At 47.1% G+C, this 23,206-nt stretch overlaps 1 protein-coding gene across 2 annotated transcripts in view; it reads left to right on the plus strand.

The window, feature by feature from the left end:
- RPS6KA5 (ribosomal protein S6 kinase A5) overlaps nucleotides 1–23,206 on the plus strand; it is a 121,256-nt gene that overhangs the window by 25,441 nt on the left and 72,609 nt on the right. For both annotated transcript variants that reach the window (XM_088455563.1, XM_088455562.1), the window contains exons 2-6: nucleotides 1,481–1,552; nucleotides 7,161–7,379; nucleotides 16,394–16,509; nucleotides 19,973–20,080; nucleotides 22,994–23,077. In XM_088455563.1, the coding sequence (XP_088311689.1) occupies nucleotides 7,223–7,379; nucleotides 16,394–16,509; nucleotides 19,973–20,080; nucleotides 22,994–23,077 (465 nt within the window). In that variant the 5' untranslated portion in view covers nucleotides 1,481–1,552; nucleotides 7,161–7,222. The remainder of the gene's footprint in view (nucleotides 1–1,480; nucleotides 1,553–7,160; nucleotides 7,380–16,393; nucleotides 16,510–19,972; nucleotides 20,081–22,993; nucleotides 23,078–23,206) is intronic.

Here is a 23,206-nt window from a genome sequence, read left to right on the forward strand (position 1 = left end):
AGGAAAGTGGAACTACATGGGTTGTGACAGTTGCAGGGTGCCAGGATGAACACTATATAATGTGGCAGAATGTAGCGTTCATTTACTAAATCCTCTAAATGGCCATAATCCATTATATCCTACAGCACCTGATGCAGATGATATGAGACTGCAGTGTTTAAGCTGCCATACACCACCTGGGTATGAATGAATCAGGCCACGCTGTATTTATGCAGAGCAAGGCTGCAAAGCTGTCAGCCACTCTGTCTGCTCAGGTGGGAAATCGCCTCCCTCTCAGTATGGGAAACTGCTACAGAGAAGTCAGATGTGAGCACAAACAGATATCTTCTTATTATCAGAGGTCCCTGTAGGAATTTCTGCTTACTTTGTGTTGGCCACAAGGGGAAGACTAAAGCCCAGCAACGTTCTAGCACGTTAGCATAACGATTGGGGCAGCCTCTATAGTCCTAATAGAGTTGTTGATCATTTTCATCTTCCCATAATAAAATCGTTTTTGTTGCGGAGAAGTCTAAAGAGTTTAACCACATCCTGCCCGGTAAAAAAGCGACAGGCGGCAATTACTGTAGTCCTGATTCATGTGCCTCTATGCGTGTAAGCGACTAATGCGCCGATCCCTAGTGCCGATCTAGCTGAGAGGTTTTATCACTGATAATTGTCTAGGCATACACGGCAAGATAAAATGTCTGTCAGACCGACAGACATTTTATCTGGCCGGCTGCCAGCCGCAGATGTCCGCGGCATACACTGTGAGAGAAATCTCACAGTGTATAGCCCGACATCTGCGCTCCGCCCCCGGGGGAGGAGACATTTCCCTAGGAAGGAACACAGGAAATGTCTGTCTGTCGGCTGCGCTGGGCATACACTGCCCGATGCGGCCGACAGTTACCGGGTAAATATCGCATCGGACGGGCATGCCTGACAATCCAGCATGCCCGACCGAGCAATATTTAACCCTCGGTCGCCCCCCCATGCTACAATTATCGCGGCGATCCGCCGATATCGGGCAGATCGTCCCGATAATTGCAGCGTGTATGGCCAGCATTACCTGGAATCCAATACACAACGGTCATTTTCTTTGGTCTTTTTGGTAGTTGGAGGTTACGTTTGGTAAAGAAGACACACCAGATGACTATCACAGAGAGCCTTATTCATGTCCCCGTCTATATCTCCCCTGTGGGTACGCAGTTACACCAAAACCTTATTTTCACCTTATTTATATCACATTTGGTGCACTGTGTGTGGGGCGCCCCTAGTTTTCTCTGCTGTTTTACACCTTATTTTGTATTTTTAATGAACCCAATGTTGATTGATTTAGTATCACTTTGTTTTATTGGATTTCAGGCGTGATTCACAACAGGGCGTATTTAATTATCTTCCAATCGATACCGGGAGAGGTGATTAGGAGGAGCAGACGGCGGCTCTCTGGCGCCCGCGTTATGTCCGATGAGGTTGTGTCATTGTTATTTCTTCTCTCTTGCAGCCAATCTGACGGGACATGCAGAGAAAGTGGGGATTGAGAATTTCGAGCTGCTGAAGGTGCTGGGCACAGGAGGTGAGGCTGCTCTCATGTCGCTTGGTTTTCATGGATTATGTAGCATCGGTTTTCATTGATCTTTGGGCCTATTTCAGAGATGTACACAAACCCACATGTGCAGACAGATCTCGTTCTGCGTGAACGAGCGCAGCGCCCTGGACGCGGCTGCGGCCGTTTGGGGTCGGTGACAGGCAGCGTTGCAGAAAACGGAGGTGTGTCCAGCCCCGTTTTTTTGGGGCGAGCTGAAGCCAGTGGCTGCCTCCTTGGACCTGGCTTCAGCAGCGTGAATTCCCCGGTCATCCTGAGTAACCTGAGGTTACTGAGACGGCCGATGGTCACGCAGTTGATCCGATGCTGCGTCCTTGGATGCATCCAGCGGATCAGAGAAGGCGGCAGAAGGTGTCTGTTTACACGATACACCTCCTGCGTCATTAGTATGCGATCACACAGCCGCAGCGCACAAAGACCCGTGTGATTAGCGTACGTCTCTGAATCACGCCCCTGTGTCTCTTAAAGTGACATCATGAAGAATGTGACATCAGTGGTGAGAGCCTGGTTGCAGTGTGTGCTTATTACCACATGCAGGATTGTGCCCCTCTCTCTTTGCCTAATGCCTAAGTGCTAAAATGGCCTCGCTGTCGGAGCGGCTGTGCAGATGTGTCCTTACTCCGTTTTGCTTTCAGCGCAACACATATGAACTAGAGCGGCGCGAGATCTCGTGCGGTTTCTCCAGTGTACGTTACTGTATTATTGCACTGCTGTCACTATTGTACTATACTTTACATAGCTCTTCCAATTGCACAATTATATGCGTAAATATAGCCTATTTCTCCACGTTTGGCCGCATTGTCACTCATCTGTACAGACGGGATGTTGATTAGTCTTCACGCTCTTTGCTACTTTTCCCCTAATAATATGCTACTTTTTATGATGCTGCATTTTGCTAATATTTGTGCAAATTGTATGCAATTCAAAGTGTTATTTTTTTGCACATTTGATGTAGAGGAACAAGCATGTTTTGAGACAACAGCCTATAACATGGCGGTCTACTGCGTCCAATACTGTGGCGCGAGCCAGAGCGGCCTTTTGTGCGATTTTAGCAAAGCTTAGTAAGGACACATCTGAGCTCCTCTCATTTCCGGCTAGTGCGCTGGAAGCTGGCAGACTTTTTACGGTGTGGTGATGTCACAGGACGCCTCTCCCCAGTGCAGTAAGCGCACTCCTGCAAGTACGAGGGAGGTTCCCACTATCCTCTACATTCCTTAATATTCACTGCTGCCCAGAAGATGGAGAACTTCAAGTGTTCATCTAGGACAGGCCAGGCCAACCTGTGGCTCTCCAGCTGTTGTGAAACTACAAGTCCCAGCATGCCTTGCCAGAGTTTTAGCATTCCCTAATAGCAAAACTGTGGCAAGGAATGCTGGGACTTGTAGTTTCACAACAGCTAGAGAGCCACAGGTTGGCCAGGCCTGATCTAGGAAATGGGAATATAGAATGTACAGGGCTATAATACACCGTCTGTTACACAGATGCCATATTATATGTGGTCTGTTCCAATATCTGGGTAATCTGCAGATGTGTGTAGGTGACAGGTAATCTTGTAATGGACCCAACACCAGCTACTATAGATTACATTGTACTCTTACAGCATAGAGTCTTGTGCACTATATAGTGAGCAGTAAGTGGTCAGCATGCTATGACGTATGGAGGAATCCAGCCCGGGAGCGAGCATAGTGCTTTGTGTGTCGACCTTTTCGTCCCTGTCGACCTTTTTGTCCTTCTAACATCTGGTATCTGGTGTCTGTCTAGACATTGTCTATCTAATTACGGTCTATCTATAGTCCGGAACCTACACGTCACCAATCTCCTGCTGTGTGGCGTCCGCAGAGACTATAGCGCATAAACATCGCATCTGATGGAACAAGTGCCCCAATCGTCAGCACGCCATTGTTCTGGAACCCCAATATAGTTCTTTCCCAATAGAATTTATTGTATATCTGACAGTCTGGGGTGTTCAAAAAGCAGTTCCCACATATCGTACATCTGTTATAAATCTTGCTAAGAACATATAGGATTAATTTAAAAGTCTTCTTGGTGAATTAAATTTATTTCCCATACAATATTATTATTTTTTTTTCATTAAAGTTCTTCTCTTTTAAATAATTTTCTTTTCTTTTCCTACACCATCTATTTAAGTATAGCACTTTCACTTGCTAATTGCCAATGGTTCATCATTTCAAAGGTCAGCATCAGACTTTGAAACCCATTCCCTGGTTTAGGACCTGCGCACACAGACCTTCGTTCATCCGTTCCTTTTTTGACAGCTAGGACTCAGATGAACGGAGGAGATACAGAACATCATATAAACCTCACTGATGTCTACAGGTGCCCCTGTCAGAATCCCACGTGTACATCGTGGTTATCTAGGGAGAGCCGCTGGTGCGGGACACAGGAGAGCAGGGACAGAGGAAGCGGCCTATGTTACACAATCCCAGTATCCCTATCCTGCTATCTGCCTTGGGAAACCTACTTTTAAACAATTTGCCTTTGTTTTGCCCTGTCCCCTCCAAATAGACATTAGGAGGGCCCGTCTCCAATCGCTGACGCTCGCAGCCTATTCAGCGTTCTGGAGGAGGACTGGATTTTCCTTTGTTGTCTTTCAATTAGAGGATTCCCCTAATTTGCTTCATGAGTGGACAGAATGAGAGGAGATGCGAAAGCGCGATTAACCATCACTATAGAAACATAAGGCCAAATGTAATAGGGTGAGAGTTTAGAAGATGTGAGTGTTTAGCAGTAACACTATTACAGTGGTTGAGTTTTATCTTCAAAATGGGAAAACATCTGGATGAGAGTTTAAATCGTGAGTTTTTTTTAGTCTAAAAACGTGCAAGTTTTCTCTGTCTCTTAATACATTGGGCGAGTTTTCTCTGTTCTGTCTCTATTACATTCGCCGAGTTTCCATGGTCTCTGACTCTATTACATTGGCTGAGTTTCCACGTTCTCTGACTGTTACATTTGGTGAGTTTCCATGTTCTATGTCTCTATTACATTGGCTGAGTTTCCATGTTCTCTGACTGTTACATTTGGTGAGTTTCCATGTTCTCTGACTCTATTACAATGACTGAGTTTCCATGTTCTCTGACTCTATTACATTGGGCGAGTTTCCATGTTCTGTCTCTATTACATTGGGTGAGTTTCCATGTTCTCTGTGTCGATACATTGGGGGAGTTTCCATGGTCTCGGACTCTATTACATTGGCCGAGTTTGAAAAGTGGCAGAGGTTACTGCTAAACTCCCAAATGATCTAATCTCTCACCCTATTACATTTGGCCCATAGATTCAGTTCTGTGTGATGTGCCCGCGAAACATCTCGCACTGCTCTGCTGGGTACAGTAGGCATTCGGTGGCGTATCTATAATGGATGCAGGGTGTGCGGTATACACGGTCCAGGGGGGCCCACCTTGCACTCATTTATTCAATACTTACCTCTCTGAAGTCCTGCATTATCAGTAACAGCGATGTACAAATCACCGGCAAATGGTTGCTGCTTTGGTCAGGCTGCAGGACCTGAAGCTTCACGCAGCCTTACCGGGTGCTGGTCACTTTAGAGGCCAGGAATCTGCATCCACCAACGCAGACTCTGGCCTCGTACCTCCCTGAAAACAGGGGCGAGATGCCCCCGTGTTCCGGGTACGAGGACCAGCCACGCCCCTACTCAATCCCCCAAACGCTGCAGATTGTCAATCAGGCTGTAACGTCGGGAGGTCGCAGGACCCGTTCTGCACATGTGCGCAATGGGTTATGCACAGACGCAGACCACTCCACATCGGAGAAGGAAGTTAATCATCGGATTAACATACATCTCAGTATCAGGCCCACGGTGCGTTTGGAGAGGAAGATGAGCCGCACGCACAATAATCTGTTCATGACCATATTCATCCATGAACTCCTACGTCAGGTTCCCGTATACACTGTAATTAATACAAACACTTTCACAGCTGTCGTTATCTACTATAAAAACCAGAAGCCACTTGGGAATAGTCATTATGGTGCTGTGGCATCGGCACGCCTCTCTGCACCGACATTAGATGTGCCTCCTAAGAGGCGTATCTGGGCCTGCATCTCCTATAATTATATTGCCCACCTCCATGTCTCCTGGTGTAAGTTGAAATAAATCTACGATCTGTATAAATATAGATACGGATGCATTTCTTGGTTTGTACAATACAGAAATGCGTCCTGTACCAATGTGCGTACTGTAAATGAGGCCCAGGTAAGACTAATAATGTGACATGGTAAATGTGAGTCTGTCCATGCAGCCAGAATACAGGAAAGTGCCTGTTCCCACCAGACCGTTCTGTCTTTGTCCATGTGCTCGTGAACCTGCACCCCAGCAGAAGGAGTAGGGGCATCTGCAGGAGACCAAGTTGTTCTGTATAACACAAAATTAGGTGTGTCATTGTGGTGTAAGAATAGCATTGTGTTGCTTAACCCTGCAGGGGAATTCCTGTTTCATGTGTCAGCAGATTGTCATTATGGGCTTCCTACACCCCTGGCACATAACTGGCTACGGTGCTGCCCATTCCTGATCTAGCTACACAAACCCTGACGTCTTTAGTCTGGGTACCAAGGGCATTTTCATCTAAGGGGCTGTCTCGATTTCATGCAGATTTATTCATCTGTAACAAGTGGTCGTAGTAGTCTAGCACAGTACATATGTCTATAAATTGCTATACGTGTCCTTGTGGTAGCTGTTGGCCTAATAATTACAGTAAGGAAGGAAAGCCGTGCGCTGACTGGTTGTCACAGAACCGCAAAGCTGGAAGACCGACAAAAACGTGCAAAGGAAACAAAACGGCGCTTTCTTCTAGATCGCAGCCTGTACGATTCTGAGTAGTAAACTGTATTTAATAAGATTCTATTTCCAAAGACTTTAGTGTGTAATTGCTTACCTGCATGTGTATACTCAGGGTACCTATAGAGTGCGAGCAGGGCCTTCCTACCGCTGTCTGTCTGTCCTTACCCAGATTTGTTCTATTAATGTTTTCAACTGTGAAGGGCAACGGAATATGCTGCGCTATATATGACACTGGGCACGATTCTATTCAATGCGATGTAAATAGCTCCGGGAGTGAGCTCCCGGAGCTATTCAATACACCGCGCTGCCAAGTCCGACTAATGATTTCTTCTCTCATCCCTCTGGGGATGAGAGAAGAAATCCGACAAAAGTCCCGGCGCGAGGCTGTTTTCTGCCCTTCGCGCCCGGAAAACAGCCTCGCGCCGGGAAGTTAGGTCGGGGAATGCCCGTTATCGCGCCTAAACACCCTGTTTAAGGCACAATAACGAGCCTTCCCCGACCTAACATCGCGATGAATTGAATAGCTTCCGGGAGCTATCTCCCGGAGCTATTTACATCGCGTTGAATAGAATCGTGCCCACTGTTAGTAAATAAATAATGATGTAACTGCTATAAGGCTTCTTATCCTGTCACACATTGGAGATTTTTCCTGTTCATTTTACACAGTCCTTACACGATCCACTAAGGGGGGGTCCCAGCTTGTTTATAGAGTTATATTCCCTGTATTACATCATTGTTCTGCCCTTTTCTCCTGTGTGTGTCTAGCATATGGCAAAGTGTTCCTGGTGCGGAAAATCAGCGGCCATGACGCGGGGAAGCTTTATGCAATGAAGGTCCTGAAGAAAGCCACCATTGTGCAGAAAGCCAAGACGGCGGAGCACACGCGGACGGAGCGTCAGGTGCTGGAACATATCAGGCAGTCTCCGTTCCTAGTGACTCTTCACTATGCTTTCCAGACAGACACGAAACTTCATCTCATACTGGGTGAGAGTTTTCACATGAAGAGCGTGATGTGTTATATTCTGGAAGTGTAATGGCGGAGGCGCTCGTCAGTCAGCTCCGTTGTTTGTCTTAAAAAAATGTGTAAAGCGATAAGATGGGATAACGGGCAGATGGGAGGACCGTGATGTACTAAGAGGCTAATTCAGAGATGTGCGCTAACCCGATGGTAATCATACATCTCTGATTGTGCCGGTCTGCGCTGGCGCAAGACCCATACTGCACATGGGCGGGTCCTGCGTGTTTGCACGCAGAGTGGCAGCAGACTTGTCAATGGTTGGCAGTCTTCTGCCGTTTCTGGGCGGGGAGGGGTTGGCGACGGCCTCTGTTTCCCTAAATGGAGGCGTGTCGCTGCCTTTGGGTGGGAGGAAAGAGGCCAGGGTCTCCCATCGGCTGACTGAGATTTCCTGGCCTCTGCGTTCGCCGGGTTGAGTGACCCCATGGTCACTCAAGGTGGCAGAGGATCACTCAGATGTTCCGAAGCTGCGGCCATTGCCGCAGCTCGGAGCAATATTGCATGCAGGATAGCAATACCGTCAGACCTTGAATCACCCCGTGAGCTGCATTTGTGCCCGTCATGGACAATACATCCTCCTCCCACGTCCCCCAACTACAGGTGTAAATAACTACACTCAATGAGTGGTCACATAAAATACATACCTCCTTCTTACATTCCACATTGGCCGCAGATACAGGGGTCTGCGGGTCATGTTATAGGCCCCGTGCTGCTCTCTGCCTCTCTATTTCAGCATGGCCTGGTTGCTGTGAGCTGAGTGGGTGTCTTTCGGCAAACTGTACAGGAAGAGCAGATTTGGGCTATGGGGCCCAGCGGTCTCCACCAGTAGAGAGTTTATTATTATTATTTAATCTCCGCAAAACCCTCTACCCATATCACTTCCTAATCGCTTTTGGTGGAGTCATCTTTTAAGGTCATATCCACAGACAGGGAGCGCAATGGTTGGCACGAAACCACGTAAACAAGATCTATGTAACACTGGGGCCATTGGTTTTGTCCGTGTGCTGAGAGACTCAATCAGGGAAAAGTACATTAAGGTCTTTAATTTCTCCTATGTTAAGGGAAAATGAAAACTGCCCTATTGTCGCATTATTTAATGATCTGCGCCCGTCAGGTTGTGCTGACCTCCATAGAAGCGTCCATGCCGGGGGGTTTACACAGATTAGATCTGAACATCTGCCAAGGAAATGACTTTATTTACTGACTTGTCTGCTGACCCAAGCACCGCGCCAGTACGGTGATATATGTGCATTGGGATCACTTACAGAATGAGCAAAGTCAACGTTTCACATTAATATGTATGAAAGGCCGGGTATTCCTGACCTGCATAATATACATTAAATCACTGCTAATTGTGCTCACAGAATGACTGACAGCTTGCTGGGCTTGCATTGCAGAGAGGCACTGTGTACGAGTGATTGGCTGGTTCATACACAGAGGGGTGCCAGTCACATAGAGCATGTGTGTGGTTGGTTGGTTCATACACAGAGGTGTGCCAGTCACATAGAGCATGTGTGTGATTGGCTGGTTCATACACGGGGGTGTGCCAGTCACACAGAGCAGTAACCTGCGTCAGATCTCATTAGATGAGTGGCTGAAGCTATCTGTAGCAGAACAGGGCGATAAGACTTCGCCCTGCAGCCTTTATACCTCTCGTCTTCTAATTTTGGGGTATAGTAGTCACTGAACAGAAAATTCTTTTGTACTAATTTAACAACAAGGAGGAAACCATGGGCCTGATTCAGACCCACTCGCGAGCGGCTGTCCGCTCGCAAGTGGGTCGATGTTATGGACTGAGCATGCGCACGACGGAGGGAGCTCCGTCGTGCGCATGCGCCAGACGCGACGAGCGAAGGAAAGTCCTTCGCTCGTTGTGTCCGATCAAAGGGGGCGTGCTGTCAATGTTGATTGACAGCACGCCCCCTTTGGTGGGCGTGCCGGGGGCGTGCCTCCCTGACTGGGGCGTTCCCACGGGAACGCCTCCCGTCAAAAGCCGGCCCACTGACATCACTAGTGATGTCAGTGGGAGTGATTTTGGCTCTGATAGAGCCAAAATCACTCCGGAGCTTGCGGTTGAAAACCTCAACCGCAGGCTCCGGCTCGCAATTTCGATGGTCGCGATGGTCTCGACCATCGCGCCCATCACAATGCACGCTCGTATAGCCTGTGGGTGGTGACCCACAGCTATACGAACGTCCAGGAGGACGCTCCATGAAAATGGAGCCCGGCCCTCATTCAGAGCGTGCGCTCTGCTCAGAGCGTACGGCTCTGAATGAGGGCCCATGTCTCATAATCCCAGCAATGGAAATGATCCGGAAGTCTGTGAGGGTATATTATAGTAGGTGTCATTCTGGAAATTGGTTACATGTAGATATATTTTGTGATGTTTTGGATTAAAGTCCATTAGCTGCCCAGATGTTGGATGTCCACCTTACTGCAGATGCTTCCGACTTCCAGCTAAGTTTACAACATGGTGCAAAGTCCTACTTGGATGTTGCTATAATATCCATTACCTAATCAGAGTGTTGAAGCAGCACAGACCATTTCAGGAGCGGTGTGCTAATCATCTGCACAACAGTGACTGATCCGTTCTTGTGATGGAATAAAAACAGTAGAGCGATGAGGCTGCTGTCATACTGATACAGGAAGCCATAGACTAAGAGTTACATAGTGGGAGGAGCAGGGTCCCCAGCAGCACAGAGCAGTGATATGAGGCTGCTGTCACACTGATACAGGAAGTCACAGACAGAGTTACATAGTGGGAGGAGCAGGGACCCCAGCAGCACAGAGCAGTGATATGAGGCTGCTGTCACACTGATACAGGAAGTCACAGACTGAGAGTTACATAGTGGGAGGAGCAGGGTCCCCAGCAGCACAGAGCAGTGATATGAGGCTGCTGTCACACGGATACTCTTGGTAAGATCACCAGTCTGAAAGACCCTACCCCCATTATGACCATATGGGACAGTGCAGAATGGCATGGTATAACCAACCCTTGGGGCTGCCACCATTGTAGACAAGCTTCATAATTGGTTTCTGGAAGGAGATCATCTGGTGTAGAATCCACACGTCTCTTAAATCCAGCTGTCAGCGAGCACTGCTGCAATGAGCCGCCTGTAGTTCCTGCTGCTGCAGTCTCGTCTCCTATCCTGCTGTCAGCGAGCACTGCTGCAATGAGCCGCCTGTAGTTCCTGCTGCTGCAGTCTCGTCTCCTATCCAGCTGTCAGCGAGCACTGCTGCAATGAGCCGCCTGTAGTTCCTGCTGCTGCAGTCTCGTCTCTCTCCAATCCAGCTGTCAGCGAGCCCTGCTGCAATGAGGCGCCTGTAATTCCTGCTGCTACAGTCTCGTCTCTCTCCTATCCAGCTGTCAGCGAGCACTGCTGCAATGAGCCGCCTGTAATTCCTGCTGCTACAGTCTCGTCTCTCTCCTATCCAGCTGTCAGCAAGCACTGCTGCAATGAGCCGCCTGTAATTCCTGCTGCTGCAGTCTCGTCTCTCTCCTATCCAGCTGTCAGCGAGCACTGCTGCAATGAGCCGCCTGTAATTCCTGCTGCTGCAGTCTCGTCTCTCTCCTACCCAGCTGTCAGCGAGCACTAATGCAAATGAGCCGCCTGTAGTTCCTGCTGCTGCAGTCTCGTCTCTCCTATCCTGCTGTCAGCGAGCACCGCTGCAATGAGCCGCCTGTAGTTCCTGCTGCTGCAGTCTCGTCTCTCTCCAATCCAGCTATCAGCGAGCCCTGCTGCAATGAGCCGCCTGTAGTTCCTGCTGCTGCAGTCTCGTCTCCTATCCAGCTGTCAGCGAGCACTGCTGCAATGAGCCGCCTGTAGTTCCTGCTGCTGCAGTCTCGTCTCTCTCCAATCCAGCTGTCAGCGAGCACTGCTGCAATGAGCCGCCTGTAATTCCTGCTGCTGCAGTCTCGTCTCTCTCCTATCCAGCTGTCAGCGAGCACTGCTGCAAATGAGCCACCTGTAGTGCCTGCTGCTGTAGTCTCGTCTCTCTTCTATCCTGCTGTCAGCGAGCACTGCTGCAATGAGCCGCCTGTAGTTCCTGCTGCTGCAGTCTCGTCTCTCCTATCCTGCTGTCAGCGAGCACTGCTGCAATGAGCCGCCTGTAGTTCCTGCTGCTGCAGTCTCGTCTCTCTCCAATCCAGCTATCAGCGAGCCCTGCTGCAATGAGCCGCCTGTAGTTCCTGCTGCTGCAGTCTCGTCTCCTATCCAGCTGTCAGCGAGCACTGCTGCAATGAGCCGCCTGTAGTTCCTGCTGCTGCAGTCTCGTCTCTCTTCAATCCAGCTATCAGCGAGCACTGCTGCAATGAGCCGCCTGTAGTTCCTGCTGCTGCAGTCTCGTCTCCTATCCAGCTGTCAGCGAGCACTGCTGCAATGAGCTGCCTGTAGTTCCTGCTGCTGCAGTCTCGTCTCTCTCCTATCCAGCTGTCAGCGAGCACTGCTGCAATGAGCTGCCTGTAGTTCCTGCTGCTGCAGTCTCGTCTCTCTCCTATCCAGCTGTCAGCGTGCACTGCTGCAATGAGCCGCCTGTAGTTCCTGCTGCTGCAGTCTCGTCTCTCTCCTATCCTGCTGTCAGCGAGCACTGCTGCAATGAGCCGCCTGTAGTTCCTGCTGCTGCAGTCTCGTCTCCTATCCAGCTGTCAGCGAGCACTACTGCAATGAGCCGCCTGTAGTTCCTGCTGCTGCAGTCTCGTCTCTCTCCTATCCTGCTGTGAGCGAGCTCTGCTGCAATGAGCTGCCTGTAATTCCTGCTGCTGCAGTCTCGTCTCTCTCCAATCCAGCTGTCAGCGAGCACTACTGCAATGAGCCGCCTGTAGTTCCTGCTACTGCAGGGGGTGGATGGGACAGCTCACATCTCTATCGCCATCCAATAAAGACTAAGCAATATGTTTCATCCCGTCTATTTCCCAGGGATGAGTGATTGCGCGATTAGGATTTGGCAGGTGCCTAAAGGCTGACGGCCTCTCCCGAATCATTGCTACTAGAGATGAGCAGGTTCGGATCTCAGAGATCCGAACCCACCCAAATTTCTGGGATACGAGGTGATCCGAGCGACACCACCAGCACCCCTACACTGTCAACACTGTCAGCACACATGCACTGAGGACACCGCTGTCGACTCCGCCAGTACCACTCACTGAGAACACTGCCAGCACCGCAGCACTGCCATTCCATGTTCTGAGGACACCGCCAGCAACCACCGCACTGCTGACACTGTCAGCACACATGCACTGAGGACACCGCTTGCACCCCCGCTCTGTCGACTCCGCCAGTACCACTCACTGAGAACACTGCCTGCACCGCAGCACTGCCATTCCATGTACTGAGGACACCGTCAGCAACCCCGCTCTGCCGACACTGCTGTCACAGTAAGTGCACTATTGGTGTATCCAACCCACACTGTATAACACACTGTATTCATGTTGGAAATTAGAAGCTGAACTGCCACATGTTAGTGCCGCCCACTGTGTCACTTAGCTTAGTCAGCCAGCTAGCTGGATGCAACCTTTTGGTCTTAACTAGATTAAGCAAATAATATTGTGAGGTGGTCAAAATTGATTGGAAATTACTGGAAATAAATGTTTTTGAGATTAATTATACTGTAGGAACAAAAACAGGCCCATTTTATGTGATTTTAGCTGTTTTTATGACTATTTTTTTTAAGAAAAAATCCAGAACCAAAACACGAAAACAAAACAAGGAGGTGAGCTCTCCATAAACTCTCCATGGATAACATTAAACTGTCCTATCGTAAATGCCGTAGTCTCTTCTACCAATGGGGAAATAGACCTGGTAAGATGCTGGCCAGGGCGTTGCGCGAACAGCATGCTATTACGTTTATTCAGACTATAAAAGACGAACATGGCCAGACCCATAATGAAACTAAACCTATCGCTGAATCCTTCTGGTCTTACTATACTAAACTCTACAACCTTAAGAACTTGAGTCAGGAATCGGACATAATTACCCATCGAGAGGCAATTTCATCTTATTTAAAATCGCTGGACTATCCTCAGCTCTCACCAGACGAGGTTGATTCTCTTGAGGCACCTTTCTCTGTTGAAGAGGTCTATCAGGCAATCTCTTGCTCTCCTGCTGGTAAGAGCCCTGGACCAGACGGATTTTCTACAGCCTACTATAAGACTTTCAAAGATAGATTGGCACCCCTTATGACTCGCGCCGTCAATTCGATCTCAGATAGTAGGGGCTTTTCCAAACAATCACTGGAGGCACACATTACTGTCTTGCCTAAGGAGGGTAAGGACCCTACCTTGTGCCCTAGTTATAGGCCTATTTCACTCCTGAACATTGACATAAAGATTTTTGCTAAACTCCTAGCCAACCGGTTGAAAACATTCTTACCTAAATTGATCCATGATGACCAGGTTGGTTTTGTCTTAGGTCGCGAGGCCAGAGACAATACAACAAAAGTTATCAATTTAATACACCAAGCCTCTCTCTCATCTACCCAGACTATTATTTTATCAACAGACGCAGAGAAGGCTTTCGACAGGGTCGACTGGGAGTTTGTCAGGTCTTTTATGTCATTTGGGATTAGGGCCTACATGTCTGCAGAGAATTTTGGCATTATATACTGGTCCCACAGCAAGAATTAGGATAAATGGATCCCTTTCTGACTCATTTTCTATATCAAATGGTACGAGGCAGGGGTGCCCTCTCTCTCCTCTCATATTCGTCCTATGTATGGAGGTTCTAGCTAGGTCGATACGTAGTAATGTGAACATTTCCGGTATCCATATAGGTAGTAAGGAATATAAGCTAGCACTCTTTGCAGATGAAGTTCTTGCAGTGCTCTCTAACCCGGCTACCTCTCTTCTGAACCTTGTTTCAGAATTCCAAAAATTTGGCATGTTTTCAAATTTTAAAATTAATTCTAAGTCTGTGGCTATGAGTTTGACTGCCCCTCCTTCCTTGGTAAATTAGTTGAAACAATCCTACTCCTTTACTTGGCATCCCACCAGACTTAAATATCTCGGGGTCTTCTTGACTAAAGACCTATCCCAACTGTTCTCGAATAATTTCTTACCATTATTACAAACTATCCGCACTGATTTAGCCAAATGGCGTACCACTCGCTTATCCTGGATCGGCAGGATTAACGTGATCAAAATTAACTCCTTGCCAAAAATGTTATATTTAATGCAAACCCTCCCAATCCACATACCCCCAGCGTGGCTTGCGGAAAAGGAACGCCTTATTCGTAGGTTTGTCTGGAACACCTCTGCACCACGCTTTAAACATGCTATCCTTTACCGCCGTAAACAAGACGGAGGTCTGCAACTTCCCCACATTACTAGCTATTATCAGGCCATAATGCTTAATCGTGTTCTTGAATGGACTCGAGTGAAGGGTCTCAAACAGTGGATCATGTTGGAGGAGAGCAGCCTGGCTCAACCCATAGAATTTGCTCCATGGCTTCCCAAACTACCAACTGTTAGACATCCCACTATAACACCTACACTACGCGCTTGGCAGAAATTGCGAAGTCTCCCCCATGTTTCATCTAATGTTTCCCCTCTCACTTCCTTCCTTGGGAGTTTAGACTTTCTTCCTGGGCTCTCTATACTGCCCTTCAAAAACTGGATGAGCGATGGCCACTTTCGACTGGGTCAGGTGGTTTGTTCATCGGGGGTGCGCCCGTTTACAGAACTCCAGGAATCCTGGCACCTCCTCCAATCCGAATTTTGGAAATACCTCCAAATACGGCACTTTATCACCACTTCTTGCAAGCTCCCTGATCTCACCAGGACACTTACCCTATTTGAATCTTTGTGTTCTTCCTCTCAAACTCCATCCCATACTATATCCAAATTGTACTCACTAATTATTGGAAATTTGTATAAACTACCTCCTCAATTTACTGTAGTGTGGGAAAAAGAACTTCAGGATACAGTTCAGGACATTGTTTGGGAGATTGTTTATAATAATATCTTTGCCAGCTCTTCTTGTATAGCTACTCTTGAAACTCTCTACAAAGTCTTAACACGCTGGTATAGATATCCAGTACTTTTAAATAAAATGTATCTGCAGGTTCCAAAAGTCTGCTGGAGATGTATCTCTGCACCAGGTAGCCTTCTCCACATATGGTGGGACTGTCCCTCCCTGGCTAATTTTTGGTTGAACGTCTTTGAATGTTCCAATATAATTCTTGGGGGAGAGGTCCCTAGAGATCCTGGCTTTTGGCTTTTAAACATAACCTCTTCTCATACGGCTTCATAAAAGAATTCATTGCTGAGGCACTTAAACAATGCAGCTAAAGTGGTAATCCCTGTGTTATGGAAGTCCACCTCCCCTCCCTCCATTAAAGATTGGTTCAAGAGGATCGATTATTACATGGATATGGAGGGCATCATATCCTTTTCTGAAGGTAGTCCCGCCGACTTTACTGTTTTATGGTCCCCTTGGCTGCTGTTCAAGGGATCTACACAATAGACCATGTTTAATGGTTCCAACCCGGTATCCGTATCTGTCTCTTCTTGATTCTGATATAATCTATTTTAGATTATGTAATTTGCCCCCACAGACCACCCCTCCATTCCCTGCTAGTTTCCTCCTTCCCCTCTGACTTCCCTCCCCCTGAACTTTCCCCTATATTGTTTATTGATTGTCTATTTCATTATTAATGTCTACTGTTTATTTTTTTTATTGCATAATTTGTAATGCGATTTATTTATATCCTATTAGAATTTTGATTGTATTATTTGAAATGGAACTTTCAATTGTCAATTGTTTGTATCTATATGCTTTTTCCATTTTGATATATCTAAAAGTGTTTGATTTTCTTTTCAATAAAAACAGTTTGTGTAAAAAAAAAAACACGGAGGTGAGTTTTTGGCAAAACCAATCCAGATCCAAAACCAAAACACAAGGGTCGGCGCACATCTGTAATTGCTACCAATACCCCTCTCCATGCTTACTGATTTTTCAAAACTGGTTTTGTTTGTTTTTCTTTGCAGATTACATTAATGGCGGTGAGCTCTTCACCCACTTATCGCAGAGAGAGAATTTCACGGAGAAGGAAGTGCAGATATATATTGGGGAGATTGTACTGGCCCTCGACCATCTGCACAAGGTGCGTTATTATGGCCTGCAGAGAATGTTGGGTAAAGAATATCAGATGCTATTGGTCTGTGTAAATGGCGAGACGTACTGCTTTAGAACCCGATCGATGGTGACTTTTTGCACTCAGATTGCTTTCCGTGGAATCTTGCTTCCCATGTCCTAATTAGTCTTCCTACCAAAACTGTACACATTCTGCTATAATTATCATTGTGAAAGGCGCCGCAGTTGGACAGTGCCATCGCAAGTTTCAGTAAGTCCCCATCCAGCAGTATAAACATTTCCGTGTGGCTCTGCCACTAACTATAAAGTGATCACTTACCTGGTGGCTGGCCAACAAGTTCAGCGCCGATCACCCAGCCAACAATACATAGGGCCTGATTCATTACCGATCGCAACTGCGATTACGTGTGCAATCGGCCGATTGTTGCATTCTGTGCATGCATGCAGTGCGCGTGGGTCAAGACTCCACTGTGATCGGTGACTGCGATCGCAGTGACTACGCTGACCCATCGCAGAGTGTTTGGCAGGAAGTGACCATTTGGGGGTGGTAACGGGGGTGGTAGGGGAAATGCTGGTGTGCCAGTGCGTTGGAATGCCGTTACAGGGGTGTGCATAAATTATCCACTGCGATACCATACGTACATGAGCACCGAGAGGGGGGGGAGCGGGTACAGTGTACCTGGACCCCGGCTTGCTAGAGGGGCCCGGCATCGCCTCCCCCCCCCTCACAGCAGCTCAGCACACAGCTTGTGCTTGGCTGCAGTGCGAGACTGCTTGCGGCTGCTGCAGGAGCCGGAGCAGTCTCCTATGGCTGTGGGGGGGGAGCGATCACACTGATCGCACCCCTTCCCAGTTTAGCGCAGGGCTGGGGGGCTTGCAGCGCCTTCCTCCCCAGCTCGCAGCGCCGCGATAAGTGATTTTTTTTCTTTTGGTCAAGGGGGTGGGGCCACGCCTCCCATGATTAGGCAACGCCCCCTCCTTTACCCGCGCCCGGACGGGCTCGCTACAGCGTGCATACGCAGCCTGAGCTCTCACTGCATGCGATGAGGTTAGCAATTCCTGAGTAAGGTCAGACCTTGTGCAAGTGTGTGTGAGGCTGTGATGGTACTCACTATTATAGATGGTTTCGCAGACTTGCACAGTATTACGGATGTGTGTAAGGTAAGATGGGTGTCCTTATGTTAAGCTGCAACAGCATTACGATTGAAATCATTAGCATATTTTCGCAGTGAGACTGCGTGCGTCATCGCTGCTGTGAGCGCAATAGCGATCCGTACTGAATCCTAATTAACATAACCAGAAAACCACTGACGTCCCTGTCCTCCTCCTGTGTATGTCTGCCCTGTGTGTAGGAAGTGTCACTGGAGATCTGCAATGCAGGTGCTTGTCCTGCCAGCCTGATTGATTCCTGAGGCTGTAGATCAGGGTGGAGCAGTTACTGTTTATCTAGACTCCTGCAGCTTTTCACACACTTACACATAAAACGGTGACTAACGAGTGTATGCGACATGCTGCAGGTTCTGCAGAGATACCCATTCCTGTCCATATGTCCATCACAGCCGTAAATCCCGATCCCTAGGTTGAGTATATTTGGGTGTAAGTATCAGCATACTCTGGACTATGGGGGAACCTGTTATGGTTTAAGCTTATTAATATAGTTCAGCTCGTGCTGTTTTGCCTGTCTGCTGGCTGTTTTAGCCTAAGCAGAGTGATAACAATGAGTTAATGCGAAGCCTAGATACAAGCAGCATAAATGACCTGGACAGAGGAGAAGCCTAGATACAAGCAGCATAAATGACCTGGACAGAGGAGAAGCCTAGATACAAGCAGCATAAATTACCTGGACAGAGGAGAAGCCTAGATACAAGCAGCATAAATGACCTGGACAGAGGAGAAGCCTAGATACAAGCAAAATAAATGACCTGGACAGAGGAGAAGCCTAGATACAAGCAAATAAATGACCTGGACAGAGGAGAAGCAAATATACAATTAGCCTTATTCTTCTTACTGCTGTAATATGCAAACCGGGCAGCCACAGTCATTTCACATCACCTGGGGGCAAGGGATCTGCAGGTGACGGTACAGGGGAACGTAGTGCATGCTAAACATCTGTCACTTCAGAAACTATTATTATTACAACAAGAACAAGGATTAACTACTTAAACATATAAGAAGCAACACAAGGAAGTGTAGGATAAAACTCCATGTTCATGCAAATCAATCAATGGTTAAATTTTTCCAGACAGTTCCCCGGTTATAAATCACTGATAGGTTCTTTAGTTCTTGCTGGTGGTAAAGGTGGACTTGTGTGGAGGAGGGTGGAGCAGGGGCAGACAGTTTGTGGGCTGACCCGGAATGCAGCCTATCCACTTGCTAGCAGCTGGTGACCGCTCTGAGGCGCAGAGTGCCTGATTAATATTAATGAGGCCTGACTAATATACACAAGGCCTGACTAATATACACGAGGCCTGACTAACAGTCATGAGGCCTGACTCACATACACGGGGCCTGACTCACATACACAGGGCCTGACTAACATACACGAGGCCTGACTCACATACACGAGGCCTGACTCACATACACGAGGCCGGACTCACATACACGAGGCCGGACTCACATACACGGGGCCGGACTCACATACACGGGGCCTGACTCACATACACGGGGCCTGACTCGCATACACGGGGCCTGACTAACATACACGAGACCTGACTAACAGTCATGAGGTCAGGCCCCGTGTATGTTGACTCACATACACGGGGCCTGACTAACAGTCATGAGGCCTGACTAACATACACGAGGCCTGAGTAACATACACGAGGCCTGACTGATATACACGAGGCCTGACTAATATACACGAGGCCTGACTAATATACACGAGGCCTGACTGATATACACGAGGCCTGACTAACATACATGAGCTGCTGGTTCCAAGCAAATATTTGCTCATAGCTGCCTGTTATTATTCCTTTTTCATTTGATTGATAACTTAAAATAAAATGTCTTGTAACGAAGTAAACAATATAGCTGCTCTCATACTGTACATTTAGATGAATACAAATCCGCACTATATTGCCTTTCTGTGTAGCACTAATAACACCTATCGCGCCAATCTACAATGAAGTCCATCTTTATTTTTATTTTATAAACTGAATGGACAGTGCCTAGTGTATTGTAATACACAGCCGAACGCGTACATTCCTAAACCCCTATTTATTGTGCACGGTGCACCCATAAAACCATTTTTTTTTTAAATTTTTTACTGGTTTATTCCAGCGTATTTTACACCGCCTCGTAAATAAAGGCCTTTACATTCCCTGCGCTGCACAGGGCCTCCTGTGGGATTTATTGCAGTTTATGTACTGAATACTCGTCTCTGGCTTTTCCTGTCCCTCTGCCTTGTCCTTCTCTGCTCCTATCTGATGTAAATTATCCACGGACAGGAATGAGAACCTGTAACTTTCCTCCTGCAGCTCGGGATCCTCTATCGGGATATAAAGCTGGAGAACATCCTCCTGGACTCCAGCGGACACGTGGTCCTAACCGATTTTGGGCTCAGCAAGGAGTTTCTGTCTGACGAGGTGAGTTAGCGCTGAGTGATCGCAGGATCTTACAGCCGTCATTTATTTTTTTCATCTCCCCCCCCCCCATACATACAGATACTAATCCCACAAAGTCTTGAGTATGTCTTTACATTTGACTACTGTTAATAAAGCGGATTTTCACCGTCAGTTATTTGGCTTGTAAATGCCCTGAAGTAACTGTTTTTGCTAATCGTGTTTCTGAGCTTCCCAGCCGTATATATCTGTGATCGCCATAGGCAAACGCAGGGGGGGTTTCCGTCTGCCTGGAAACCCCCCTCCCCAGCCCACACCATGACCACAATAAAAATAGTAATGTAATAGAATGTTACTAGTGCTGCATGTTCTTCACAGTATCATAAATGAAATAATTAGCACTACCTGTGGATCTTTTAACATGTATCAGTCAATAATAAATAACCTGTGCACCAACTAGGAGATCTGGAAAACATTCACTGTTAGGGATGTGCTGCTATAGAGCCCACTATGTACATATATGTCCAGGGCAGTGCTAGGTTGTTCTTCTGCTCCTCCAGACTCCCGGACTTGCTCTTATACTCTGGAATGGTGACCACATCTAACATAAAAAACACTCCGCTCAGGCAGGATGGACCTACTGCTGCATATAATGGGTTACTGTGATTGCTGGTCCTCTATATGCTGGAATTATGACACACAATACACTTTGTATGATGCATATTAAAGCTGGTTAAGTGCTAATTCTACCCTCTTCATGGACTGGCCACACTCTCACACTAAAATCAGGCATTTGGAAACCCCCCTCTAGAAATCCTGCGTTTGCCACTGATCGCGTAGAGAGGATATTATTCTGCTCCAAGATACCAACAAAATATGTTCTCTGGAGATGCTTGTATCTGAGGCAGAGGGTACGGAATTGTCCAGTGGATGATATTGATATATAGCCAGACGGTGGCCAGTAATTAAAAGCAATATATTAAGATAAGTTGCAGAAGACCTTGCACAAGGCAGTAACGGAAATCTCCTGAACCTCTGCTTTGTTTAATTAATTTTTTTTTTTAGATGCTGCGATGCAAAGTTCATAAAATTGCGTAACCAAAAAAATCTATTTCTTATCACATGCAAGAATATGTATTTGCCCTTTGGAACAAGAAACTAGCATTTTTATTATATTTTATTTATTTTTTTCATTTAATTTTATACATTGCAATCAGCGTTCCTGTTTCTGGACTCAGCGGCCTCTCATTGGTTCCTAATTCCTATTTCATTTTGTCCGCTTTAATCCCATAATGCAAAAACATGGTGGTGGGCTGTACACCAGTATAAACACGGCAGGGCCGTCGCATGGAAGCACTGTCTTGTGTAACGCAGCTCATTATGCTTAAATCCAAGCAAGTTCAAGGCAACAAAAAGGAACAAACAATTCAACAGCCTTTAGCACTATCTCAGGTCACCCCAAAGTAAGCGACACAGGAAATCGCTGTGACTTCCGGGCTGCTCGGCGACAGGGACTCTTACATACAGAAACAGTGTGAGTTTAGCTACACAAAGAAAATATTGTTATAGCCAGGGGGTGACCATTGTAAGCCAGTGTCCTACTGTTATAGCCGGGTGGTGCCAGTGTGTTTGAACACCGTTGCAGGGGCGGGCATAAATTAGCCATTGCGATGCCCTACGCAGCCTGAACTGTCACTGCTTGCGATGAGGTTAGTAATTCCTGAGTAAGGTCAGAGCCTGTGTAAGTGTGTGTGAGGATGTGATAGTACTCCATGTTACTGATGGTCTCTCAGTCTTGTGTAATCACTGCATGTGTTGAGGTTAGTAATTCCTGAGTAAGGTCAGAGCCTGTGTAAGTGTGTGTGAGGCTGTGATGGTACTCCATGTTACTGATGGTATCTCAGTCTTGTGTAGTCACTGTGTGTGATGAGGTTAGTAATTCCTGAGTAAGGTCAGAGCCTGTGTAAGTGTGTGTGAGGCTGTGATGGTACTCCATGTTACTGATGGTCTCTCAGTCTTGTGTAATCACTGTGTGTGATGAGGTTAGCAGTTCCTGAGTAAGATCAGAGCCTGTGTAAGTGTGTGTGAGGCTGTGATGGTACTCCATGTTACTGATGGTGTCTCAGTCTTGCACTGTATTACGGATGTGTGTATGGTAAGGTGGGCGTCATTATGTTTGGCTGTGATGGCATAGCGATAGCAATCATAAGCATATTTTCGCAGTGACACTGCGTGCGTAATCCCAGCTGCGATCACAATAGCAATCCTTGCTGAATCAGGCCCATAGCCAGTAATCTGAAGCAGCCAATCATTATATAAGTGTGTGTACACTGTCACTCCCAGCTTCAGCCACAGGCCAAGGCTGTAATTAGCTTGCTGAATACATTAATGAATTAGATGAGACAACACCAGTATACATGAAATAAAGGGGCTGTATTAAGTTGGAGTACACACTATATAATAAATGAAACCGTGGGCATTCGCATTACTAGGGGGTAATATAGTGACATGTGGATGTCAGCTGGTCATACCCTTAACATTGGCCAATCACATATATGCGTAATGAGACTGGAATGTCTGCTTTCAATATTCAGCTTGAAATTAATTAAATAATTTTTTAGGGCGTATGGAAAATACTGTGCGTTGGAAGTCATGTGACCGCTCGGCTTGGTGCTAAACGTCTGGATCAATTTGTGGCCAATGTGGACCTTGGTCTTGTCCTTTAGTTCTACGTGTGGTCAGCGTTACCAGTGGTGTGTGTGTGTGTGTGTGTGTGTGTGTGTGTGTGTGTGTGTATATATGAGTATTTTGTTTGCATCTTCTTTTCACCATCCGGCTTGCTGACCTATGCTCTATAGCGATACGCTGTGTGCTTACGGTATATCTGAGTGCCCTTACTGTGCTTTGAATCAAGCTAACCATTTCTTTACTTTTTAGAATGAAAGAACATATTCCTTTTGTGGGACCATAGAATATATGGCACCAGAGATTGTCAAAGGAGGGGATTCTGGCCACGATAAGGTATTGATCTCGTCATAGTTAGTTCAGATCACATAAGGGGCGTGCCTGCCGTGCGTAGAGGGTTGTGTGCTGTGCATGCCATTGTGTAGGACTAATAGTGATACTGTTCTCACACTTCTATCTGTTTGC

This window comes from Taudactylus pleione, unplaced genomic scaffold (genome assembly GCF_031769625.1).
Source record: "Taudactylus pleione unplaced genomic scaffold, aTauple2 ptg000660l, whole genome shotgun sequence".
NCBI lineage: Eukaryota > Metazoa > Chordata > Amphibia > Anura > Myobatrachidae > Taudactylus > Taudactylus pleione.